The sequence below is a fragment of the Papio anubis genome, chromosome 3 (assembly GCF_008728515.1).
Source record: "Papio anubis isolate 15944 chromosome 3, Panubis1.0, whole genome shotgun sequence".
Classification (NCBI taxonomy): domain Eukaryota; kingdom Metazoa; phylum Chordata; class Mammalia; order Primates; family Cercopithecidae; genus Papio; species Papio anubis.
In genome coordinates this window covers 141,715,355-141,741,876 of record NC_044978.1, presented here as the reverse complement: position 1 = coordinate 141,741,876, position 26,522 = coordinate 141,715,355, and the positions used below count along the sequence as shown (strand labels likewise).

At 35.0% G+C, this 26,522-nt stretch overlaps 1 protein-coding gene across 1 annotated transcript in view; it reads left to right on the top strand.

Moving 5' to 3' along the window:
- STPG2 (sperm tail PG-rich repeat containing 2) overlaps nucleotides 1–26,522 on the top strand; it is a 280,442-nt gene that overhangs the window by 35,064 nt on the left and 218,856 nt on the right. The window contains exon 6 of the mRNA XM_031664617.1: nucleotides 1,653–1,764. Coding sequence (XP_031520477.1) covers nucleotides 1,653–1,764 — 112 coding nt within the window. The remainder of the gene's footprint in view (nucleotides 1–1,652; nucleotides 1,765–26,522) is intronic.

Below are 26,522 nucleotides of genomic sequence, written 5' to 3'. Positions count from 1 at the left end.
ATTCTGTGATGATTGTTTTCCATCCATTTCACTGTACTTCTGACTGAGTACCCCAGGCATAACTGGGACTCTAAGTAGTGTTAACTGATTCTGCTTGGTGGTTTTTCCTACCAGTCTGTTTTCTTCCCTAACCCTGTCTCATTGTCATTCTACCCCCATTTGTTGTGCTGTTGCTTTATTTGATCTTTGTTATTTCTCCTGTTATTCCTCTTCTTTCATTTGTGTTTTAACTTTTACCTGAAGATATGTGTTAATATAGATTGCATTCCTGACTGCTTCAGTTATTTCACCATTTTTGTAATTTGTTTGCTCTTTGAGTTAGCTGCTTTCACTGTATCTTTTACTTGTAGTTGTCTTAGTTCTTTCTGGCAGTTGACATTTTCTATTTGTTTTTTTCTTTCTTGCACTTTTTGTTTTATTTAGTGAGTCAGAATTATTCTGGGAGGCTTGATTCAGTATAAAAGTGGAGATATTTGGTTACTCTAAATGAAAGATAAGTGTATAGGTCTCTTTTTGGTAAAGATACAGACCTAAATGATATGTGATATTTCTGCTATTCCATATATAAATTTCTTATCCATAAACCTTTTTGATGTTTGAAAGCAAGTTTATTTGTTGAGATTTTAGCAAATAACAATCAGTGAGGAAGTGAGCCTTTAGCAGTGAGCAAGGATGGTAAATGCATATTAAATCATAGCACTGCTGAACGAAGAAAGTAATAGCAATTTACATAACTTTGTATTATATATATTTTAATCCGCATATGTTTAGTATAGTTTGTTGGAAATATTGGGTATCAGATTTTTTTTTGAAATTCTCTTTAAGAAATAGAAAAAATAGTAGTGTGGTCTGTATAGCCTGTTTAAATGTGATTCTTGTAATAATAATAGCTAACAGTTCTTGTGTGCTTATTATGAGCCATGTATGGCATTAACCACCTTATATATATTATCTACTTTAATCAATGCAACCTTGAGAATTGGTTATTACTATTTCCAATTACCAGATTCCAATCACTAGATTCATTAAGTGATGAATCTGAAGCTTAGATAAGTTAGTTTGCATAAGGTTATATAACCAGTAGGTAGCAGTAGGTAGCAATGCTGGAATCTTATCAGGCTGTCTAACTTCAAAGCTGGGGCTCTTACTTACTGCTTATTTAGTTTGTGATTCTTTCTTGAGGTTGTCTGAATTTCAATGAAAAGAAACTTCCTTTTTGTTTACAGTGATCTTTTCTGATTATTGTATGATATTAATAGCATAGGGCTATTTTCCTCTTATTTTGGTAATATTGAAATACCAAGGGATTTTGAATTTTAGACTTTTAATGGTACACAAAATACACAGGAGACTTTTTTTAGTGTTAGTTCTTTTTTCAATTCACGATGTAAATACCAGATCTTATTTTCTTTTTGTGATAATTATTCAGATAGGTTTATAATAATGTTCTGAATTGGAAAAAATCATAACTAACCAACAAAACAAATACATTTTACAAAATTTTGAATATATTGATCTAATACACCTAGATAATCTTATTATTCCATACTTTAATTCCAGCACATGTTGCTGTAGAAAGAACTTCTTTGCTTACATAAATATTTATAGGTTTAAAATTGAGAACTCTTAATTTCTATTTGAATTTTCTAAAGGAAAAAGACATCATATTATGAAAATGTTAACATCCAGAGAGATCAACAACAAAATTATTGCTCATTTGTCCCACGACTATATGAAATAATAGTATTACAGGAGGAAAAAAAGGTAAGTTGAAAAGTGGCTGTTGCGTATGTTTTCCCAATTTTAAGATCATTGAATCCTATTATCACAAGGTTACTGTGCTCTTTGATCTAATGTGCCTGATAGCTAATTGTCATTCAATGAATATTGTAGAAGGAACTACTTATTATCTCTGTCAAGTGGTTGCTGTCTCCGCTTGAAAACCTTCTTGCAAAAACTCATGACTCCTAAGTTGATTTTTTAAATTATTTAAATGCAAGAAAAATGAAACAAAGGGTAGAACACAAAAATCCCTGTGAATTTTCAAAAGCCAAATTTTACAATCCCTACAATATTAACATTTACTACCAGTTTTTTTTTTTTTTTCTGACCCAGTCAGATGTAAGAGGCCTCTAACTGGATCCAAGCCTGTTAATTATAGGATCAAATCCCATCCTGGACCCAGTTCCATTTCTGTTACAACTTCCAAACTCAATTTGGAAGATAAACTTGCTCAAAGAAACTCGGAGAGCTCAAAACACAAATCCTTGGAGCGCTGAACTTGAGAGAGAACTTACCACAATCCTCAGCCGCTCTGAGGAATCAAGGGCACAAGTGAGTCCTTGCAGGGTCCTTGCAGCTACCTTGCTTGTTCACTCAGTGCTCCTGGGGGTCGTTAGAAACTCTACTTTGGACCCCGCTTCTGACACCATCTGTTAAAAGAAACACTTTAGCCCAATTTAAAGGAGTGTGATTGAGCAATGAATGATTTGTGAATTGGGCAGTCCCCAGAATCACAGTAAATTCAGAGAGACTCCAGGGATGCCTTTTGGTCAGAATAAATTCATAGACAAAAAAAGGGAAATGACATACAGAAATTGAAAGTGAGATACAGAAACAACTGGATTGGTTATAGCTTGACATTTGCGTTACTTGAACACAATTTGAACACTCAACAGTGTATGAGTGGTTGAAGTAAGGCTGCTGGGATTGACCAAGATTCAGCCATTGTTACAGGTGCAAACTACTAAGTTAGATTTTCAGTCTTGTCTACCTATTAAGTTAGGTTGCAGTTTGTCCACAAGGACTCAAGTACAGAAGTACAGAGTCCTTCTTGGGCCACATTTAATTTGCCTTAACAGTGGTAATACTAGATATCTTGGGGTGTTAGGGGAATAGGTGGGGAAAGATGTGAATGTTCTAAAGAGCTGAAGATTTGATTGCTTCTTACTGTGTTCCTTTCTAGTGAGATCTCATATACAGTTTAAATTTGACCTTACATAAGGGTAATTTATCTCTAATTACATATATGCTTTGAATTACACAATTAAAAAAATGTGAACCTACCCAGAGGCTTATTTATCTATTATTAAATGTAATGTGACTCTTTCTTTTGAAAATCAACTCTGTGAAAACAAGTCTGATAAAATAAGAATTTTGAAGTATCAAAGAGAATTTATAATTAAAGCAGAAATGTGAAAGTATTGTTATTTTTGCATATTTAGTATAATATCAAATAAATGCTTTGCTTAAAATTGAAGATTTGTTCAATGACTTTTTCTATCACAGTATCTTAAAACTAGAGAAAATTAGAAGAATCACTTTTTATTTCTTTACCTTATACATAGTATAAAGAATAAGGAATTAAATTGAGTGAACTGGTTGAAATATAGGGGCTTTATTGTATGTAGCATTTTCTCAGTGCTTTATTGTCATAGCAAATATTTGTTCCTAAGGTGTAAAAAATTTTAATTTAAATTTTCAGGCAATGAGGGAAGATGGACCCTTATTCGTTCCCTAAATTCCAAGTTTTTTGGCTTATATAATGCTAAATGGTAGTTTCCCATGATTATTTTGACATGGAACCATTAAATTTTCATTGTTTTGTTATATATACAACTAAATGCTGACACTGATTGTGCATATGTGTGTGTGTGTATAGGCAAGCAAGTAGGAAAAGGCAGGGACGACTTAAAAGTGGATGAATTGGATGATTGTGTCACTAGCAGAGGTGGTCATCACAGAAGCTACTCATTATGATGAGCAGATATGAGTTCAGCTTTAGACAATTGAATTTGGAGAAAAATTACCAACACACAGTAGAAATTTGAAAATATAATTTGTAATACAAATTATGGGTAGAGATACTGATTTAGCAGTTATACTCATGAAGGTGATAATTGAAGTGATGAAGTTGCTACAGAAGAGAATACAGAGATGAGAAGAAAATTAAGAACAGATCCTGGAGGAACACAGATTTTTGGGAGTGAGGCATGATAGAAGAGGTAGAGGAGAGATAATTAGTGAAGTAGGAAGTGAGTTAGGGAATGTAGATACCAATGATAGAGATTTTATTTTTATTTATTTTATTTTTTTGAGATGGTGTTTTGCTTTTGTTGCCCAGGCTGGAGTGTAATGGTACGATCACGGGTCACTGCAACCTCTGCCTCCCGGGTTCAAGTGATTCTGCTGCCTCAGCCTCCTGAGTAGCTGGGATTACATGCGTGTACCACGATGCCTGGCTAATTTTGTATTTTAAGTAGAGTCAGGGTTTCTCCATGTTGGTCAGGCTGGTCTCAAACTCCAGACCTCAGATGATCCACCCGCCTCAGCCTCCCAAAGTGCTAGGATTATAAGTGTGAGTCACCACTCCTGGCCCTGAAATACTTTAATAGACAGATGGTCATGATAAATTAGTAAATAAAAAGCAAATGCATAATATGATTTTGATTACTATTAATAGATATATATACATTTAGTCATAGTAAAATATTTATATTGTTTAATTCAAACTGGTGAAGTTATGGGTGACTTTTATTTATCTTTTCTGCTTAGTTGAATTTTCTATTGTTTTATAATGAACATGTTATTTAAAAAGATAATGAAGTTGAAATAACTGTTTAAAATAAGAAATAATGGAGAGGAATGCAGGACAAGAACAAGGCTTTGTATTTAATAAAAGGTATTGAGAGAGTAAGTATTTTAATTATTGTGAGTATTGAGAGAACAGTTTTGGTAGCAGATAAGTTAGGTTCCATGGAATGAGGGAAATGGGGCCAGACAATAGAAACATTGAATATATAATATATATATAATTATTATATATTATATTACATGTTAATATATTACATGATATATTCCATATTAATATACATTGTTATATTGTTATATGTCATATTAATATTTATATATGTTATATATTGTATTACAATATTATATATAATATTCAATGCCTCTACCACCTTCTACCACCAGAACTTTGATGGTAAAGGGAAGAAGAAAAATCAGATGGTCGATTTAAAAGATAACAGAATGAGAGACATTTTAATTTTGCAGGGAGCATATTGTTAGAATAGTTGAAGGATCCAGTGAGAATAGAGGAGCTACAGAAATGCATAAATGAGATAATTAATAGAGTAAGGTTCAGGAGTAGATGATCAAAGGGACGCAAGGTATAAACAGCTAGTTTATATTAAAGACGAACAGAAATACCTCTTTTTTACGAAAAGGAAGAAAGAATGGATGATGAAATAGATCAGGGATTAGAAAGCTTTTTCTATAAAGGGGCAGGTATTAAATATTTAGAATTCATGGGCCATATAATCTCTTTCACAACTACTCAACTGCTGTTGTAGCACAAAAGGAGCCATGGACAATATATGGATAAATAGTAATCCAGTAAAACTTTCATTTACAAAAGCAGACTAGCTGGATGTGGGTTACAGGCCATAGTTTGCAGATCCCTGAAAGACAAATATAGAGGCGTATAGGAGATCAAGTAATTTTATTTCAATGAACTATGTTGTTTTGGTGATGTATTCAATAAAGTCCTCTTCAGAGGTGAGGGAGATAGGTATTCAGTAATTGAGAAGAATGGAATGCATATCATAATGAATCATAAAGAATGTGACAAATAGTTAAGATAAATAAAATAGTTGCAGGTGGAAGAAAAAGATCCCATTTTATAGTGGTTAGCACAAGCTCATTATTGACAATAAGAGTGCAAGTGTAGAAACCTGTATTGTATGGCTAAGCATCGCCAGAGGTTGGAGCTATAAGTATGGTTAAGTGGCAAGGGTTTGAGAGAATCAGGGTTTCCGAGGCCAGTATGGCTAATCTTGGAATCCAGGCTAAGTGGGGGGATAAAGAAATCATAAGGGGATTCATGGCTTGTAAGAACAGGGAAGAACTGAGAATTGAGAGATAAAAATGAGAGTCAACAGAAGGTAGGTAGAAGAGAAGGGAGCACAAGAGGTGAAAGGATAGGAGATTATGGTCACTAAGGGCAAATGTTAGAGTTCAATGTCATAGAGAAGAGATTGTTCCTAGTGGCCACAAAATCTTGAGTGTTTTCTGTCTATAGGTAGCTGAATTGGAGATTAAATTTGTAATCAGGTGGTAAGGGAACTGTAAAACATTTTTTTTAGTTCTGTTTAGAAAGCTCTTGCAGGAATTGCTACTCTGCTGCTCTTGCATTGTACTGGGCTGTGTTTAAGGTGGGGTGATTCTCATGACTTGCCACTTTTCTGGCTGCTACCTAGAAAATGAGGCTCAAGCTCTTTTGTTTTTTTCTCGGAATCACAAGCCTATTTTGGATAGATCACTCCTTCACACCTCTCAACTTAGCACTTAGCCTTGAGATGGGCAAGTATAAAACTTAGGGCCCATTCTCAAATTACTATGTTTGAATCTTTTGCTTTTCTTCCAACTCCCTTACTCATGGAATCTTTCTCTAGGCAAGGAGAGAAAATGCATGGGAAAAATATCTCTCTCATGGTGCTTTCTTCTTTTGCTTTGATGCTTGATCCCTAACTTTTTATGATTTCTGGAAGTTGTCTGTTATTCGGTATCTCTTTCATAGTCTTAGCTGCCAAATGCAGCTGAATAGAAATGAGGATATGGGAAGGGATTTCAGTGGTAAAGTGCTGCAGAATTTTCAATAGCTGCTATGAACAAAGAAAAAATCTGGTAGGCCAACTGGAGAAATGTCTTAATGTGGGGTCTCAGGGGTGGGAAAAGGAGCAAGAAGAAAGAACCAGGTTTAAAGGTCCAAGGGAAACAACACTTTGGAGTACCTCTCCTGCACATTAAGAGCAGCTGAAGGAGGCGGGGTGCAGTGGCTCACGACTGTAATCCCAGCACTTTGGGAGGCCAAGGTGGGCAGATTGCTTGAGGTCACGAGTTCGAGACCAGCCTGGCCAATATGGTGAAACCTCATTGCTACTAAAAATACAAAAATTAGCTCAGCATGGCGGCATGTGCCTGTAATCCCAGATACTCAGGAGGCTGAGGTACGAGAATCACTTGAACCTGGGAGGTGGAGGTTGCAGTGAGCCAAGATTTTCTCCATTGCACTCCAGCCTGGACAACAGAGCGAGGCTCTGTCTCAAAAAAAAAAAAAAAAAAAAGGAAAAAAAGATATAACTTGGAAAGGCTGGTAAATTTGGTGTGTGATAGGCTTAATAGCTTCACTCCATTTCTTGGCTCTTTAAATTCAGCAGATGCACCCTTACAATAGATGGTACATAAAAATGAGTTATAGGTAGTAAGTCCTTGAAATTGTCTTGGAATGCTCTTTGCTTATATTGAACCCATTCCTCTTTCTCTTGTTTCTCAAGATTTCAGATTTCCAGGTTGTATTGACCCTTATAATGCTTAATGGTGTTTTTGTCTGAACTTATGATTAATTTGAATAATAATATTTCTTGTATATAGAATTTTTTTGATATATTTATCTTATATCCTCAATTAAACCATAGTTCTTAGAGGACAAGTATCTGACATTCTCTTTTTAAAACATATAGTGAAGTGAGGTACTTATGTTTAGTAATGCTTTCTGAATGAATTAATTACAGATCTGAGAAATAGGCAGTTTTGTATAAAATTTGGAATGTAGAGAAATAATTCTTGTTTTTTCCTTTCTTTGTACTTATCCCATTGCCTAAGCAGTATAAATTTTAAAGTAGTAAAATAATTTAAAAAGTGCTATGGTATCTTCATTTTTTGTATATGTTTTTAATTTGAAATTTTTGTGGGTACATTGGTAGATATATTTATAGGTACATGAGCTATTTTGGTATAGGCATGCAGTGTGTAGTAATCACATCATGGAAAATTGGGTATCCATCTCCTTAAGTGTTTATTCTTTGTGTTATAGACAATTCAATTATGCTCTTTGTAATTTTAAAATGTACAGGCCAGTTGTTATTGACTATAGTCCCCTTGTTGTGCTATTACATACTAGGTATGTAAAAATATTTAAAAATTTTTTTAGAATTTATTTTTATTTTAAAATTTTGCAGGTACATAGTAGGTATATATATATTTTTATGGGGTACCTGAGATGTTTTGATAAAGGCATGCAATGTGAAATAAGCACATCTCAGAGAATGGGTTATCCATCCCTTAAGCACTTATCCTTTGAGTTACACAATCAAATTATATTCTTTTTATTTTTATTTTTTTTGAGATGGAGTCTCGCTTTGTCATCTAGGCTTGATGGCGTGCAGTGGTGCAATCTTGGTTCACTGCAAGCTCTGCCTGCCGGTTCACACCATTCTCCTGCCTCAGCCTCCCGAGTAGCTGGGACTACAGGCACCTGCCACCACGCCTGTCTAATTTTTTTGTATTTTTAGTAGAGACGGGGTTTCACCGTGTTAACCAGGATAGTCTCAATCTCCTGACCTCGTGATCCGCCTGTCTCGGCCTCCCAAAGTGCTGGGATTACAGTCATGAGCCACTGCACCTGGCCCTCAAATTATATTCTTTATTTTGAAATGTACAATTAAGCTATTATTGACTCTAATCACCCTATTGTGCTATCAAATAGTGGGTCTTATTCATTCTTTTGGTTTATTTTTTGTACCCAGTAACCATCCCCACCTCCCCATGAGCCTCATCCCCTGGCCATCCCAGCATCTGGTATTCATCCTTCTATGATCTATCTATAAGAGGTCAGTTGCTTTGATTTTTAGATCTTACAAATAAGTGAGAACATGTGATGTTTGTCTTTCTGTGCCTGGCTTATTTCAGTTAACGTAATGACCTCCACTTCCATCCGTGTTGTTGTACGTGACAGAATCTCATTCTTTTGCATGGCTAAATAGTTCTCTATTGTGAATATTTTCTTTATCCATTCATCTATTGATGAATATTTAAACTGCTCCCAAATCTTGGCTACTGTCAAGAGTGCTGCCATAAACATGGGAGTGCGTGTATTTCTTTGGTATATTGATTTCATTTATTTTGGCTATATATGTAGCAGTGGGATTGCTGGTTTATATGGTAGCTCTATTTTCAGTTTTTTTTTTTTTTTTTTTTTTTGAGGAACCTGTAAACTCTTCTTCATAGTGGTTACACTAATTTGCATTCCCACCATACGTGTACAAGGGTTTCCTTTTCTCTACATCGCCACCAGCATTTGTTATTGCCTGACTTTTAGATAAAAGGCATTTTGACTAGGATGAGATCATATCTCACTGTAGTTTTGATTTGGATTTCTCTGATGATCAATGATGTTGATTACCTTTTCATATGTTGCTGCCATTTGTATTTCTTCTTTTGGGAACTATCTATTGAAATCTTTCGCCCATTTTTGAATTGGATTATTAGATTTTTTCCCCGCAGGGTTGTTTGAGCTCCTTATATGTTCTCATTATGGATCCCTTGTCAGATGGGTAGTTTGCAAGCATTTTCTCCCATTCTGTGGGCTGTCTCTTCACTTTGATAATTGTTTCCTTTGCTGTGCAGAAATCTTTTTAACTTGATGTGATACCATTTGTACATTTTTGCTTTGGTTACCTGTGCTTGTGGGGTATTATTCAGGAAATCTTTGCCCAGTCCAATGTCCTGGAGAGTTTCTCCAGTGTTTTCTTTTAGTAATTTCATACTTTGGAGTCATAGATTTAAGTCTTAATCCGTTTCGATTTGATTTTTGTGTAAGGCAAGAGAGAGAGGTCTAGTTTCATCCTTCTGGATGTGCATATCCAGTTTTCCCAGCACTACTTGTTGAAGAGACTGCTTTTTCCCCAATGTATGTTCTTAGCACCTTAGTCAAAAATGAGTTCACTGTAGGTGTGTGGGTTTTTTTCTGGGTTCTCTATTCTGTTTCCTTAGTCTATATGTCTGTTTTTATGCCAGCACCGTGGTGTTTTGGTTACTGTAACTCTGTAATATTGAAGTTAGGTAATGTGATTCTTCCAGTTTTGTTTTTTTTGCTTAGGATAACTTTAGTTATTAGGGTCTTTTGTGATTCCATATACATTTTAGTTTTTTTCGTTTGTTTGTTTGTTTTTTCTGTGAAGAATGTTATTGGTATCTTGATAGGGATTGCATTGGATCTGTAGATTGCTTTGGGTATCATGGGTATTTTAACAGTAGTCTTCCAATCCATGAACAAGGAATATCTTTCCATCTTTTGGTGTCCACGTCAATTTCTTTCATCAGTGTTTTGTAGCTTTCATTGCAGAGGTCTTTCACTTCTTTGGTTAAGTTAATTCTTAGGTATTCAGTTTTATTTGTGCCTATTGTAAGTGGGATTACTTTTTTTGATTTCTTTTTCAGATTGTTCACTGTTGGCACATAGAAATGCTACTGATTTTTATATGTTGATTTTGTATCCTGCAACTTTACTGAATTTATCAGTTCAAGTCATTTTTTTGTGGAGTCTTTAGGTTTTCCAAAATATAAGATCATATCATCTGCAAACAAGGATAGTTTGACTTCTTCCTTTCCAATTTGGTTGCCTTTTATTTCTTTCTCTTGTCTGATTTCTGTAGCTAAGACTTCTAGTACTATGTTGAGTAACAGTGGTGAAAGTGGACTTCCTTGTCATGTTCCATGTCTTAGAGGAAAGACTTCCAGTTTTTCCTATTCAGTATGATATTGACTGAGGGTCTGTCATATACGGCTTTTACTATGTTGAGTTTTGTTTTTATCAGGAAAGTATGTTGAACTTTATCAAATGGTTTTTCAGCATCAATTGAAACGACCATATAGTTTTTGTCTTTCATTCTGTTGCTATGAGGTATCACATGGATTGATTTGCATATGTTGAACCGTTCTTGCATCCTTAGGATAAATCCCACTTGATTATGATGAATGATCTTTTAAATATATTGTTGAATATGGTTTGATAGTATTTGTTGAGGATTTTTGCATCTATGTTCATCAGGGATATTGACCATCAGGGATAGTTTTGTGTTTTTGATATGTCCTTGTCTGATTTTGGTATCAGGGTAATACTGGCTTCATAGAATGAGTTTGGAAGTAATCTCTTCTTTTCTATTTTTTGGAATAGTTTGAGTAGGATTGATATTAGTTCTTCTTTTAATGTTTGGTAGAATTCAGCAGTGAAGCCATCAGGTCCCACGCTTTTCTTTACTGAGATACTTTTTATTATGGCTTTGATCTTGTTACTTGTTATTGTTCCGTTCAGGTTTTGGATTTCTTCATGGGTCAACCTTGGTAGGTTGTATATGTCTAGGAATTTATTCATTTCTTCCAGATTTTTCTGCAAATTCATTCCTTTGAATGATCTTTGAATTTTCTTTTTTACCTCTGATTTTATTTATTTGGATCTTCTCTTTTTCATAGTCTGGCTAAAGGTTTGTCAATTTGTTTATCTTTTCAAAAAACCATTTTTCGTTTCATTAATCTTTTGTATTGTTTTCTTCATTTCAAATTTATTTACTTCTGCTCTGATCTTTATTATTTCTTTTCTTTTACTAATTTTGGGTTTGGTTTGCTCTTGCCATTTTAATTCTTGAAGATGCATCATTAGGTTCTTTATCTGAAATTTTTCTACTTTTTGGTATAGGTGCTTATTGCTATAAACTTTCCTCTTCTTAATGCTTTTGCTGTATCTCATAGGTTTTGGTATGTTGTATTTCCGTTATCATTTGTTTCAAGATTTTTTTTTTTTCTTTTTTTTGAGATAAGGTTTCACTCCTGTTACCCAGGCTGGAATGTAGTGGCATAATCATGGCTCACTGCAACCTTGACTTCCTGGGCTCAGGTGATCCTCCCACCTCAGCTTCCTGAGTAGCTGGGACTACAGGTAAGTGCTGCCATGCCTGGGTAATTGTTTTTCTATTTTTGTAGAGATGAAGTCTCCCCATGTTGCCCAGGCTGGTCTTAAACTTCTGGGCTAAAGCAGTCCTCCCACCTTGGCCTCCCAAAGTGCTGGGATTACAGATGTGAGCCACCCTGCCCAGCCCATTTCAAGATATATGTAAATATATATATATATTTTTTGAGACAGAGTTTCGCTCTGTCGCCCAGGCTGGAGTGCAGTGGCCGGATCTCAGCTCACTGCAAGCTCCGCCTCCCGGGTTTTACGCCATTCTCCTGCCTCAGCCTCCCGAGTAGCTGGGACTACAGGCACCCGCCACCTTGCCCGGCTAGTTTTTTGTATTTTTTAGTAGAGACGGGGTTTCACCGTGTTAACTAGGATGGTCTCGATCTCCTGACCTCGTGATCCGCCCGTCTCGGCCTCCCAAAGTGCTGGGATTGAAGGCTTGAGCTTCCGCGCCCGGCTCAAGATATTTTTAAACTTTCTTCTTAATTTCTTCATTGACCCACTGATCATTAAGGAGCATATTGCTTAATTTCCATGTGTTTGCATAGTTTCCAAAATTCCTCTTGTTACTTATTTCTAGTTTTATTCCATTGTGGTCAGAGAAGATACTTGATATGATTTCATTTTTTGAATTTTTAAAGACTTTTTGTGGACTAACATATAATCTATTCTTGAGAATGATCTATGTGCTGAGGAGAAGAATGTGTATTCTGCATTGAGTGAAATGTTCTGTAAATATCTCTAGGTCCACATGTTCTATAGTGCAGATTAAGTTTGATGTTTCTTTATGGCTTTTCTCTTTGGGAGATCTGTCCAGTGCTGAAAGTGGAGTGTTGACGTCTCCAGCTGTTATTGTATTGGGGTATGTCTTTTCTTTAGCTCTTATAATATTTGCTTTATATATCTGTGTTCTCCCATGTTGGGTACATACCTATTTATAATCATCTTATCTTTTTGCTAAATTGACCCCTTTATCATTATATAATAACCTTCTTTGTCTCTTCTTACAGTTTTTGTTTTGGAATCCATGTTGACTGATATAAGTATAGCTACCTTGCTCTTTTTTGGTTTCCATTGGCATGGTGTGTCTTTTTCCATTCTTTTGCTTTCAGTCTCTGTGCATCTTTATAGGTGAAATGTGTTTCTTGTAGGCAGGATAGCATCGTTTTTTTTTTTTTAACATCTGTTTTTTCTTTAAAAACATCTGTTCAGCCACTCTATGTCTTTTAATTGGAGAGTTTAGTCCATTTACATTCAATATTATTATTGATAAGTAAGGACTGACATCTGCCATTTTGTTATTTGTTTTCTTTTTTTTTTTGTGGTCTTCTCTTCCTTTTTTGCATGCCTTCCTGTCTTCCTTTTAGTGGAGGTGATTTTCTCTGCTGGAATGCTTTAGTATCTTGCTTATATGTTGTATGTTTTTTGATTTGAGGCTACCATGAGGCTTCCAAATACTATCTTATAACCCATTAGTTTAAACTGATGTAATACTAATTACATAAGCAAGGAGCATGCAGAAAGAAACTAACAAAAACACTACACTTTAACTTCATCTGTTTTTTAACTTTTTGTTGTTTTTCCTTATGTCCTATTGTACTACCTATGTCTTGTAGTTGTTATTTTTGATTGGTTCATCATTTGATCTTTATACTTAGTCAAGTATAAGCTTATTTTAACAAGCATAAACAACTATATACTTAGTTAAGTATAACACTGTAATTTAGTGTTTGGGAATTTACCTGATGTTCTATTCTACTGTGGCTAAGCTAGCACTTAATCTATAACATGAAGTCCTTCTTGATCTTCACTCCCCTTTCCACAGGCAGAGGAGCCTCTCCCTGTGCCCACTACCACCACTGGTCCATAGGGGGTTGGGGGGAAGGAGTTCTGCTAGTCCACTGCCAATGTTCACTTAAAGCCCAAGGGCTCTTCTGTCAGTTTGTGATGAATGCTGCCTGGCCTGGGACTTACCCTTCAGGTCAGTGGGCTCCCTTCTGGCCCAAGGCACGTCCAGAAATGCTGTCCAAGAGCCTAGGCCTGGACTCGGGGACCCCAAAATCCTGCTTGTTGCTCTACTCCACTGTGGTCGAATTGGTACCTAGGGTGCGAGACAAAGTCCCCTTTGCTTTTCCCTCTGCTTTGTAAAAACAGAATGAGTCTTTCACTGTAGCCACCACAGCTGGGAATGTGCTAGGTTATTGCTGAAGCCCAGCATATATTTCAGAACCCAAGGCACATGGCAAACTCCCTAGTTGTCACTGCTGATTATTCAGGGCTCAAGAGCTCTTTAGTCAGCAGGTGATGAATCATGCCTTCGTTTCAAGACAGTGGGTTCCCTTTTGGCCCAGAATGTGTCTAGATATATCATTCAGAAGCTGGGGCTTGGAATGGAGGCTTCACAACTCTGCTCAATACTCTATCCAGAGAAAATCCTCTTTACTCTTCACTCTCCTTAAGCAGAAGGAAGGAGTCACTTTCATTGCTATAAGCTGTACTGCCTGGGATTGTAGGAGGCATGGCACAAGCTCTCCTTTAGCTGCACCAGCTGGTGTCTCCCTAGGTTCTGTGCTATCCTAGTTTCCTGGCTCTAAACCCAGTCTACTACTGTGAGTTGGCTAGAAATTGCAGTTGTTCTGTCCTAGACTGTCTTTCAAGTTTACCTTTTTAAATTTATAAATTTTCTTTATAAATGTACTTCCTGAGAAACTCTAGTTCCAGCCATTGGGATGGGTGATTCCCCTCTGGCTAGGGCTAGTCCAAATGCTCCTTCACTGCATGGTTGCTGGCTGAGCTCAACATGGCTTTATTCTCCACTCTGACAGGGCAGCACCAAGTTCAATGTAAAGTCCCCCAGTTGCTGTGCTTTGCCTTTCCAAAATGCACTGATCCTCTCTCTGTGCTGCATGGCCACAGTCGGGGGATGGGGAAGGAGTGATATCGATGATTCAAGACTATATCCCCTGCCTTCGTCAATGCCTCTTTTAGCATTATGAAGTCATAACCAGGTACTGTGTTTGCCACCTGGGTTTTGGTGTTTGTGATGGTGCTTTTCTTCATGTAGATAGTTGTTAAAATTTTGTGTTCCAGCAGGAGGGATGAATGGTGTAGGCTTCTATTCCATCATCTTTCTCCCCCTCCTATAGTATCTTTGGATTTAAGCATTTTCTGATATTGCAACAAAATATGTAATAATATGAATATAATATTTTAATGAATGTGAGTTTTTAAAATCATAACTGTCCTTGAATTTTCTTAATTTGTACATGTAGTATTGTTTTAATATATCTTTTGAATATTAATGACATTATAATTTACTGAGAATTCCTATTAAAAAACACGGATGTTAACTTTTATGCGACCTGAATAGTTCACTCAGGAATGTCTTGCCTTTGGTAATGAAAATTTTTTTAGTATCTTTCTTAATATTAATAAAGTCTTTAAAATACATCTTTACTATGCAAAAACATTTAGTACTTGTTTCTATTGAAGTTCTTTAATTTGGTAATACAGAATATATGTACTTGCTGTATTAGCTTCGTATTAGTTCAAATCACTGAGTACAGTTTCACTAGGTGGCGCCAATACTTTGGATCTTTATACACATAACACCTTATTTATTCACTGATTTCTCAAATTCGTTAAAACAAATGCCTAAAAATTGTGTGGCAAGATATGAAAATTTGCCTTGAAGTTCATTTGAGCAAATCCTAAATTGGAAATTTTAGTTCTTTTGGCAGTTCTGCCAAATGAAAATACCTTGGAAATATTTAAAACTATTATTTAAATTCTGGTTGCAAACTAAGTTATTTCTATTCATCTATATAAATTTGTCAAAATTATTAGACTTTTAAAAGTTATATTAAAATATGTTATTTATAAACTAGGTTATTCTCTTGGTTAGTATAAGTTTACATAAAATAATTTACTAATATTATAGATCTTAAATAGAAAGTTTTAGTTTCAAATAAGTAAAATTATGCTAAACAGGTTAATAATAAGGACATGAAAGGCAGAAATAATTTAAAACTTTTTGTGTTTTTTTCTTTAATGGGTGGATTATTCCATTATTTTTGATGCAAACATTTTTACTTTCTTCCTTATCATTGCTAGGCTTTAATATTTATTAAATTATCTGGTTACTTGGTTTTATAACAGGCACTTGGCAATTTATTACTGTTAGTAATATGTGGTAGTGGCCTTGGTTTTGAGGGTGAACAGAGACTTAAGAAGACTTGCACCTAATTAAACATGCTTTCCCCCCCAAACCTAAATTAGTTGTTCATGTTATAGTTACTGTATCTCAAATACTGATTGCTCACTTTTCCCATTTTCTAAGGAAAGTTTTTCAATTTTTAAATTATGGGTTTTAAAGAGGTGAAAAAAGTATCAATAAAGATGGAAGGAAAGGGTTGAATTATTAAAAGATAAATGGACAAAATTGTATGTGAGAGAATGAGTGAAGAAGAGATTGAAAGTATTTAGTTATTGCTTAAACAATGATTCAGTATCTTTTGAGAGAGCACCTTATGTCTTCAAGTCTTATTGTAAAATAGTTTGTACTACACTGAATGAGTTTTATGTACCGAAGTCATACTCATTCATGGTAAAACTTTAAGATCTGTATAAAATAAATAAAGCCTTTTGTGTTTATTTATGGTTTAGTGGTAAAGAATTCAGATTTTGGAATCACACTGCATTCAACTTCTAGGTGTGTGATATTTTGCTATTCTAAGCCTCAATATTCTTCCTTTTAAGTCTCTAAAATATGAATAATAATACTCTACAAAAAGGTTACTGTGAGAACCCAACGACGTCTGAATATATATGTATATACACACAATGCTTAACACAGTGTCTGACATTTGTTAATACTCAGTAAATGATATATATTATTACTCATTTAATGAACAATTAATTGAATACCTTTTGTATGCTGTGGATAGAAAGATGATGAATAGGGCAAAGCTTCTTGAATCAAGGAGTTCACATTCCTTAATGGAAGATACAAATACCTAAACAATTATACAATAAGATACAAATAAAGTGAATGAGACTTAAAAGGAGAAAGGCATTGATTTTGCTTGGGGATTGATAGAAATCAGGAAAGGATTCTGAAGTGTGTTTGAGTTATATTTTGAAGGACAAGTAGCTGTTTGTCAGATGGAGTACAACATTCCAGGCAATGAGGATTTGTAAATCCATGAAGGTGTGAGAAAGCAACTTGTATTTGTATCTATAGGAGATTATGGGCCAGTAAACATTTTAAGCAGTTGATTCGTGAACAGATTTGTAATCTCAGGAAGTTAAAACAGGTAATTGTGAGGCAAATGGATGGGATCGAGATTAGAGAGAGAGAGGGAAATGATGAGGTAATGCATAGTTGTTCACATAGTGAATGTCTGTATTAAAATAGTTAAATGAGACTGAAAATGAGGGGAAAGTGACAAATACTTAGGTGTTAACATTGATTTTATCTAGTGATTAATTTGATCTGGGAGGATGAATGAGAAAGGAGTATTGATGATGACTGTTAGATTTTTTGCTTAGAATACCAGGTGAATAATAATATGGAGATTTGGATGGAGAGAGAATATAAGAAGCATGTGACATTTTGTGTGCGTGCATGTGTATGTGTGTGTGTGTAGCACTGGAGAATCAGATTATTAGATTATTTTTAGCATCTATTATATAGGCATAAGTGTCTTGAAGGCAGTCAGAAAATTGAGAAGGATCTCAACTGGAGATTTAGGAACCAACCTTTGTATTACATTACACAATCTACAGGGATTAGGGACTTAATCTGGGATATGTAATGGTAAGTGGAGGAAGGGGGACCTAAGAAAGAAATAAAGAAGAAGGATTAAAAGTGACAAGATTAATAGATGACACAAACAAATGGAAACACATCCCATGCTCATGGTTGGGAAAAATCAATATTGTGAAAATAACCATGCTGCCCAAAGTAATCCAGAGATTCAGTGCAATTCCCATCAAAATACCATCATCATTCTTCACAGAGCTAGGGTAAACAATCCTGAAATTCACATGGAACAAAAAAAGAGCCTGCATAGCCAAAGCAATACTAAGCAAAAAGAACAAATCTGGAAGCATTGCATTACCAGACTTCAAATTATACTACAAGGCTATAGGAACCAAAGGAGGTTGAATTTCAAGAGAGTTGTTACTACCTGTTTTATATATTAATATCTTGGGTTAGTTAATACAAGCATGGTGGTGGGCACCTGTGGTCCCAACTGCTTGGGAGGCTGAGGCAGGAGAATGGCATGAACCTGGGAGGCAGAGCTTGCAGTGAGCCAAGATCGCACCACTGCACTCCAGCCTGGGTGACGGAGCGAGACTCCGTCTCAAAAAACAAAACAAAACAAAACAACAACAACAACAAAAATAAAACCAAAAACATGGGATCCAGAAGCATCCAATGAACTTTGCAGAATTTCAAGATCATTGGTTACTTTAGCAAAGCCCTGAACTAGGTTGAAGAATGGATGGAGGGTAGAGAAGAGAATCCTATGAATACAGACAGCTCACTCTTTCAGAGAGCTTGCCTGAGATGGAAGGCAGAGAATAAGCTCTTAAATGGGTAGAAGTTTTTTTTTTTTCCCCCTAAAGGAGAGATTTTATAGTCCTTACCAGTATAATTTTCTACATGTATTATTTACCTTTTACTAGTTTAGGAATACTGCCAAAATAAAATCTAGGTTTATGATTTTAAATAACTTGATAATAATTAAATTATTATTTTTTCAATTCAAGAAGCATTTATTGAAGTGAGTATTTTGTTCAACATTACACTAGTTGCATTAGGGTTTTAGAAGTTAAAAATAAACTTTGTTTTTATTTGTCATCTAATTGGAGACATACATCACATACAGGAAACAATTAGAAAAAATACATAGTGTCTCCTTTAAACATTTGGTGAATGAATGAATGACTTAAATCTCTAAGGGTTAAAAAGAACATATATATGAAATATAGGGCTATACTGAGTGAGATAGGCTTTAGTCAGAGAATACTTCTTATCATGAAATACTAAGCTATTGTAATCTGACCCTTAATTATCTCCCCAACTTCTTGTTTCACAGTTTTTCTGTATGCATCCTACATTTTAGTCATATTGAACTATCTTCAGTTTCCTGAACTTAGCATTGTTTCCCTCATCCTGTCCCTCTCCCTCTGCATAAGCCAGTCTTTGACCTCAAATGCCCCCTTTCTTGTCAGGTGGCTGATTCCTGCTCATTCTTTGAGATTCAACTGCTAGTATTCTACATATATTCCAGTCATGGCATTTATGGTGTTATATTATCATGGTCTATTTCCATGTCTGTTTCTGCCACCACATCATTCCATTCTTGGGGTCAGGGATTAGGGCTTATTAATTTTAAATCACAAACACAAGATGGATTAAAAGAATTATTTAATTAAGGAATAAAATTATATTGATCTGAATTTTAAAGAAAATATTGGATTGATGGAGATACTGGATGAGGGCATTTTGAGTAGAAGTAGAAAACATAACGTGTAGCTGGCAGACTAATATGGTTGGCTAGTGAGACTGTCTTGGTGAGTACTGAGAACCCTGATTAAAGAAATAATGGAGGGCTTTTAATAGAAGCTGGAGAGGTACAGATTCTATGTAAATTATATTAGTCATTCTTAAGCAGGAAAACGTGAAGTTTTTAGGTTATTTATTCTGATAGTTGTTCATTTTACAGAACTCTCTTGTTGTTCAAATTTAATGCATTCTTGAAAGCATGTTGGATAGCATATTTTTGGGTAGCAGGAACCTGTATTCTATTATCTTAAATGAGACGATAATAATATATCCAGCCCATGCAAGATTCTAGGTTGATTTCTTAAATAAAATGCTCTTTTACGTCTGTTTAACAATCACCCAATGATTTCTGATAGCTATTTAAGACATGTTATTTAATTTTTCAAAAATGTTTATTGAGCTCATTAGTATGTTTGTATGCTGTTGACAATGATACTGTTCTATATCAGATATTATTTTGTAATTTGCAAAAAAATTCTATAATGTAAGTAAACAACAAAATAGTATGTTATAGATAGTGAAAGTATCTAGATTGTTTGGGTTGGTTGTATCCTTAGTCATTTGGCAGAACAATGAGGTGCTAAGCCTGGGGAGCAGGGAAGGAATGGGAGGAGGAAGAAATATGATAAGATGATTGCAATAATGCACTATACTTTAAACAAAACCAGTGGCAATATCATCAAGACAACGGTTGAGATAAGACTGCAAACTACTTTATATTTCCTGCTTAGATTTGTGCAGGGCACATTTTTTTTTTTTTTTTGCTGGCATGCATCTGTAGATTCATTATAGCAGGTTTCTATTTGTATATTAAATTTTGGATAAGATGTTTGGCAAATCGTTATTTAAATATTTGGATTCGGGTAGCGAGTATTTAGGTAGTGATTGAGACCTATAATTATTTTCTTTTAAAAATGAAATTTTTTTTTTGGTGGAGTTATAGGTGTTTAAAATTTTCTACATGTTATTATATGTACATATATATATATATAAAGCAGAAAGTGCTTTCTTGCTATTGTGTATTTTAAAAAAATATTTTTCTTCCTCTTTTTTATTTAAAGTCATCAGCACTGAAAAACTATGGCACGGACTTTATGGAAGTTGGATTTTGGTTTGAGTTTTGCTCTAATTTTACCTAGCTGTGGGCCCTTGGGCAAATTACTTAACTATTATAAGGCTCTTCTGTGAAACGAAGATTATCTTATAGCTTGTGAGAATTAATTTCAACCAACGCAAATGTGCATACTTTAGTATATATTATAGTGATAATGCTTACTACTTTATTCAATAATTTATATTTTCTATAATTCTGCAAATATACCAAGTTTAAATTAATGGTACATATAATGCCTTTCTTTTAGATTGTACTCCACTGATACGCATTCATTTAACTTAACTGAGTCCAGGTGATACATTTAAATTCTTTCCGTTTCAAATTTTTTTATGTGTTCATCTGAGCCATTGCCTACCTTAACACAAAACTGTTTCATCTTTATACTGGAACAAAATATTTATAAAAGGAACATGAGGACTGTGATAACTACTGATTAGGCTTGATCAATATGTATGGATGTGATAGTTTTAATACTCTTGTAAAACCCATATTATAGACTCATTTCCTTGGATTCCTTTTTTGATTTAATGAAATAACATATGATTGCTTAGATAAAAGCTACCAGAACTAATAAGTGAGTATAAGAAGGTCACACAATATGAGGTTAACATAGAAAAAGAAATTTATTTCAATATTCTAGTAATGGAAAAATAAAATTAAAACACCATTTAAAGTAGCACCTCAAAACATAAAATACTTAGGAATACATTTATCAAAATATGAGCAATACCTGTACGGGAAAAGTATAAAACATTGCTGAGAGGATTCTGAAAAGATCTAAAAAAGTTGAGATATATGCCATATGTTTATGGAATGACAGATGCAATACTATTAAGATGTCAGTTCTTTCCAAATTAATCTACGGATTCAATGTAATAGTATCAACCCAATCAAATTCCTAGCAGAGGTTTTTTGCAGAAATAAACTGATTATAATATTAATATGGAAAGGTGGCAGATTTATACTACTTGATTTCAAGATTTATAATCAATCAGATAATCAAGACAGTGTATTATTAGTATTAGGATAAACATATAGACAGTAAAGGTTAGAGAGTATAGAAATAGATGCACACATACTGGTTAATTGATTTTTGACAAAGGTACCAAAATAATTCAAAGAGGATGGAAAGACTTTGCAACAAATAGTGCCAGAACAACTGGATATCCCAACCAAACCAAACCAAACCTTAAAACATACTTCATCCCACACAAAAAAATTAATTAAAAATGGGTCATAGATCTATGAAACTTTTGAAAGGAAAAATATTGGAGATAATCTGTACAATTTTGGGGTAAGAAAATGTTATTTAAATAGGGTACAAAAAGCATGAACCATAAAAGGAAAAAAATTGATAAAATGGACTTCATCAAAATTGAATACTCAAAATGCTCAGTGAGTCATTGTTAAGATAATGAAAAGTCTAACCAAGACTGGGAGACAATATTGCAACATATCTATCTGACAAAATAATTGTATCTAGAATAATAAAGGATTCTTATAACTCAATATGATGACTAAGAACTCATTAAAAATGAGCAAATATTTGAACTGGCACTTTATAAAAGAAGACATAAGAATGACAAGCACAATAAAAGTTGCTGTAAACCGTTTGTCATTAGGAACATGCAAACAAAAATGACAATGACATACCAAGGCACCCACATTTAAACAGCTGAAGTAAAAGAGACTGGAAATAACAAATACTCATAGCAATATGTAGCAACTAGAACTCTTCATACATTTCTTAAGGGAATGTAAAATAATAAACTTGCTTTGGAAAAATTTGGACAGTTAAAGTTAAAATATACATACTGTGTTGTATCACAATTTCACTCCTAAATATTTATGTAACAGAAATGAAAATATATGTTCACCAAATACTTATACAAATATTTTCATAGCAGCTTTATTTGTTATGATGACTATTTCCCCAAACTGAAAACAACCCAAATGTTAATCAGTAAGGGAATGGATAAACAAATTGTGGGATATTCGTACAATGTAATACTATTTAGCACTACAAAGAACTACCTGTGGAATGACTCATTCATAAAACCACATGGCAAATCTCAAAAATATACTCGAGCAAAATAAATCAGACATTAAAAATACTGTATGATTTCATTCATATAAAACTCTAAAAAAGACAAATTCATAATAGCAGAAAACAGGGCAGGCATGATAATTCATGCCTGTAATTCGGCACTTTGGGAGACTGAAGCAGGAGGATTGCTTGAGCCCAGGAGTTCAAGACCCGGCCTCTGCAAACAAAAAAGCAAACAACAACAAAAGAGCTGGGTGGGGTGGCTCATACCTGTAGTCTCAGCTGCTTGGGAGGCTGAGATAGGAGGATTGCTCGAGCCACCCAAGAGTTCAAGGCTGCAGTGAGCTGTGCTCCTGCCGCTGTATGTCAGTCTGGGCAACAGAGTAAGACAGTTTTAAAAACAAAAAAGAAAAAAGATTACCTGTGGAAGAATTGTCTGAGAATTGGCACAAGGAAACTTTTGAGGTGATATTCACATTCTATATCTTCATTACGGTGATGGTAATAGAAATTATGAATCTGTCAAAACTCATATTGTTTGCAAATTACATTTGTGCTGTATGTAAATTGTATGATATGTATAGAATATAAGTGGCGAGAAGGCATAGATTTTTATTTTTCATATTTTGTTCACTGTGGTATCCCCTCTTCTTAGAATAGTCCAATATTAATATAATTGTATATTTGAAGAATGAATTGATAAATCTGATAGAAATTTGGGTTGGATAACCTATAAACACTTTCTTTTTGGCACTATTTTTATACAGTCTTTTTCTGCTTGTCAATCTTGGGTATTTTCCCCATTATAATAGTGTTTTCATATTTTCCAAGAATTTTTATGTATGAAAGGGTTAAGCTCCACCAAAGATTTGGTTGGCCTATTTACACTAAAGGGAAATTTATATCAATGTGATATTCCAATTATTTGGAAAAAATTAATTCTGATATACCTAATTTCTTATTTAGTAGCGAATTCCAAAGTTATCTTTTCATCAGAATTTAAATTCACAGAAGATCTCTATTTGTTTTTCAGAATTTTAGTGTTTAAGAACCATTATTACATGTGTTAGTTTTCTGAGATGGGACTGATTAAGGTCTTGAGAGAAGGCCGGTGGAAGTGGGGTGAAGGAGAAGAAGAAGTGAAGGAGAAGGTACAGGAGGATATTGGGAGGTACACAGAGGCCAAAATAGGGCTTTATAGGTCTTGATAAGAAGTTTTGATCTTATTCTTAGGACAATAAAGGGTTTTACATAGAAGAGAAACATGATATTTATACTATAAGGACACTAGAAAGAAGAGATCTAAAGTAGAAGATTATGGCAATAGTGGCAATACAGATGGAGTACATTTATTTAGAATACCATTTGGATTGTAGTAGAAGGGCTTTGTGTGCCAATGTAAGGTCTTTGTGCTTTACTGCACTGGCAAAAGGGAGTCAATGAAGAGTTTATCAAGAGAGTGGCATGATTAGATTTGTTATTTAGGAAATGTTTGATGTATTAAGAGTGAACCGGCTGGGCGCGGTGGCTCAAGCCTGTAATCTCAGCACTTTGGGAAGCCAAGGCAGGCGGATCGCGAGGTCAGGAGATCGAGACTATTCCGGCTAACAGGATGAAACCTCGTCTCTAGTAAAAATACAAAAAAAAAAAAAAAAAAAAAAAAAATTAGCCGGGTGTGGTGGCACGTGCCTGTAGTCGCAGCTACTCGGGAGGCTGAGGCAGGAGAATGGCGTGAACCCAGGAGGTGGAGCTTGCAGTGAGCCAAGATGGTGCCACTGCACTCCAGCCTGGGTGACAGAGTGAGACTCCATCTCAAAAAAAAAAAAAGGTGGACCTGCATATGGGAAAGATGGGAAGAAAAGCGACCAGGTACACATTTCTTTAATAGTCCAGGTAAGAAATGCTCTAGCTCTGGGTCTCCTGTCTGTGGCAGTAGTTTTCTCATACTTCCTTTAAAATAAACAAGGTCTTGAGGTGCTCCATCTGTGTACGGGTTATAAAGTGGGGTAGGACTAAACCGAGATGTATCCTGGCTTGAGTGCTGTCATGAGGTGAGTGTCTCTTAATATAGGAAGTAGTTTCAAAATAAAGGCCTAGAGTAGAACATAGTTGCATGGGGTTTGCACTGGGTTCAAGTGACTTCATTGGCGGGTTGGAAATATATTGGTAAGGATGTCTGACTGTCTTCATAACTTTCTCATAAACTTGCTTATTCCTATGAGACAATGCTTCTCAGTTCTTAATATTTAATTCTTGTATTTCTTGGTAAGGGCTTTTAGTATTTACTGCACTTAAACTTTTATCATAGCCTCTGTTGAACTAAACTATTTGTCATGGCCCTGCTTATCAGTCTTGGGCTGAACTAATTAATACCTTCTTTTTGCTTCCTTTGCTAAGTTTATAAAACTCAAGCTTTAATCCCTACTCAGTCTCCTTTATCTCAGTGTTATGCATTAGAGGAGTTTGCAGGATTCTAGCCATCCTCAAGACTGAAATGTTTTCAAAGATTGAAAATACTGACTTTTAAGACAGAGAATCTGGTCCTGCTGGCAAAGATATGGGGAGCCTTGACCCATGAACACAAGTCATGCCTCTAAGCAAAATTAAGTGTTTAGCCACATCTTTAACTTTCAATAAAATCTGATGCCATGTCAGAATAATAGTTCTTGTAAAGCTGAATCAAAGCGATCCAGGAAATTCTCATGGTTATTTGCATTGCTTATTCTGGGATTCTTCAAATAATGGTCTTCCACCAGTTTTTTTTTTTTTAATTTGTTTTGAAGAAAGATTGATAATTTTTTCACAAGAGAACCCCATTAGCTTTTATCTCTTATTTTCTCTTGCCTCATGCATCTAGAAATGGAAAATGGACAATGACTACCTTGTATTAGGAAAAAATACACCACATCTTCTGACTTAGAAGTAGTTGTCAGCCTGGGATTACTATCAGGAGGAGGGCTCAGCACACACTGATATTCCAAACTGACCTCACAGATAAATCAGTATAGTAGTTCCTTTAAAAAATTGAAGTATTTGCTTTTAATCTAGAACACTTAATTCTGTGTCAACACCCTTGGTTAGCCTCCAGACGACTTGAACCTCACAGAATACCTTTCCTTTCAGTTGATTCTCTTATCTGGAAGTTTTGCAATCATTAATTTTTTTCTGCTGTCAGAGCTGAAAGGTCATGGTAGAGGGCAGCAGCTTTGAGAGGCAGGACAAAGACATAAAAGTGCCCAATGCAGCATCTGAAATTTAGATAAGAATAGAGGGGAAAGTTCAAAGGTAGAAGCTGATTATTGAGTCTGAGGAATAAGGTTAGATTATTAGTAGGAAAGTGAGGAAATAGTTTAGTATTTAGGAAAATCAATAATTGGTTGGTAAACATAATAAGAAGTGGCTTAGGCAAGGAGTCAGAATGGCGATCATGAATCGTGTAAACATGTTGAGTCCCCTTTTAATGCACTGCTGGCTGCATGTTTTGAAGATGGGCTTATATCACCCCACTGAACTTGGCACTTCACCTTGATTTTTTTTTTTTTTTGAAAAGTACAAACATATCAACTTATTTTTTCAATGTTTCCAACTCCATTTATCATTTGGGATGGGCCTCCCTTGTTGATAGCCTGCTACACATACATGTAGTATATATGTGTATACGTATGTATATTTGGTGCATGTGTTCACATGAATTGTGACTGTTAATTATTGGCAGGTAATGAAGTTTAGTCATGGGTACCTACTTCAGTAAACTGATTTGCTATAAGAATAAGTAGTCCATTTGTGACTGAAGCAACAATAGGTTATCTTAAGTCTTTACATAGAAAGTGAAACTAGCCATATGTGGTGAGGCATGCCTGTAGTCCTAGCTACTTAGGTGACTGAGGCAGGTGTATTGCTTGAGCCTCAGGAGTTTGAGTACAGCCTGGCCAATGTAGCGAGACCGTATCTCTAAAAAAAAAAAAGGTAAATAAAGTAAAATTTTTAA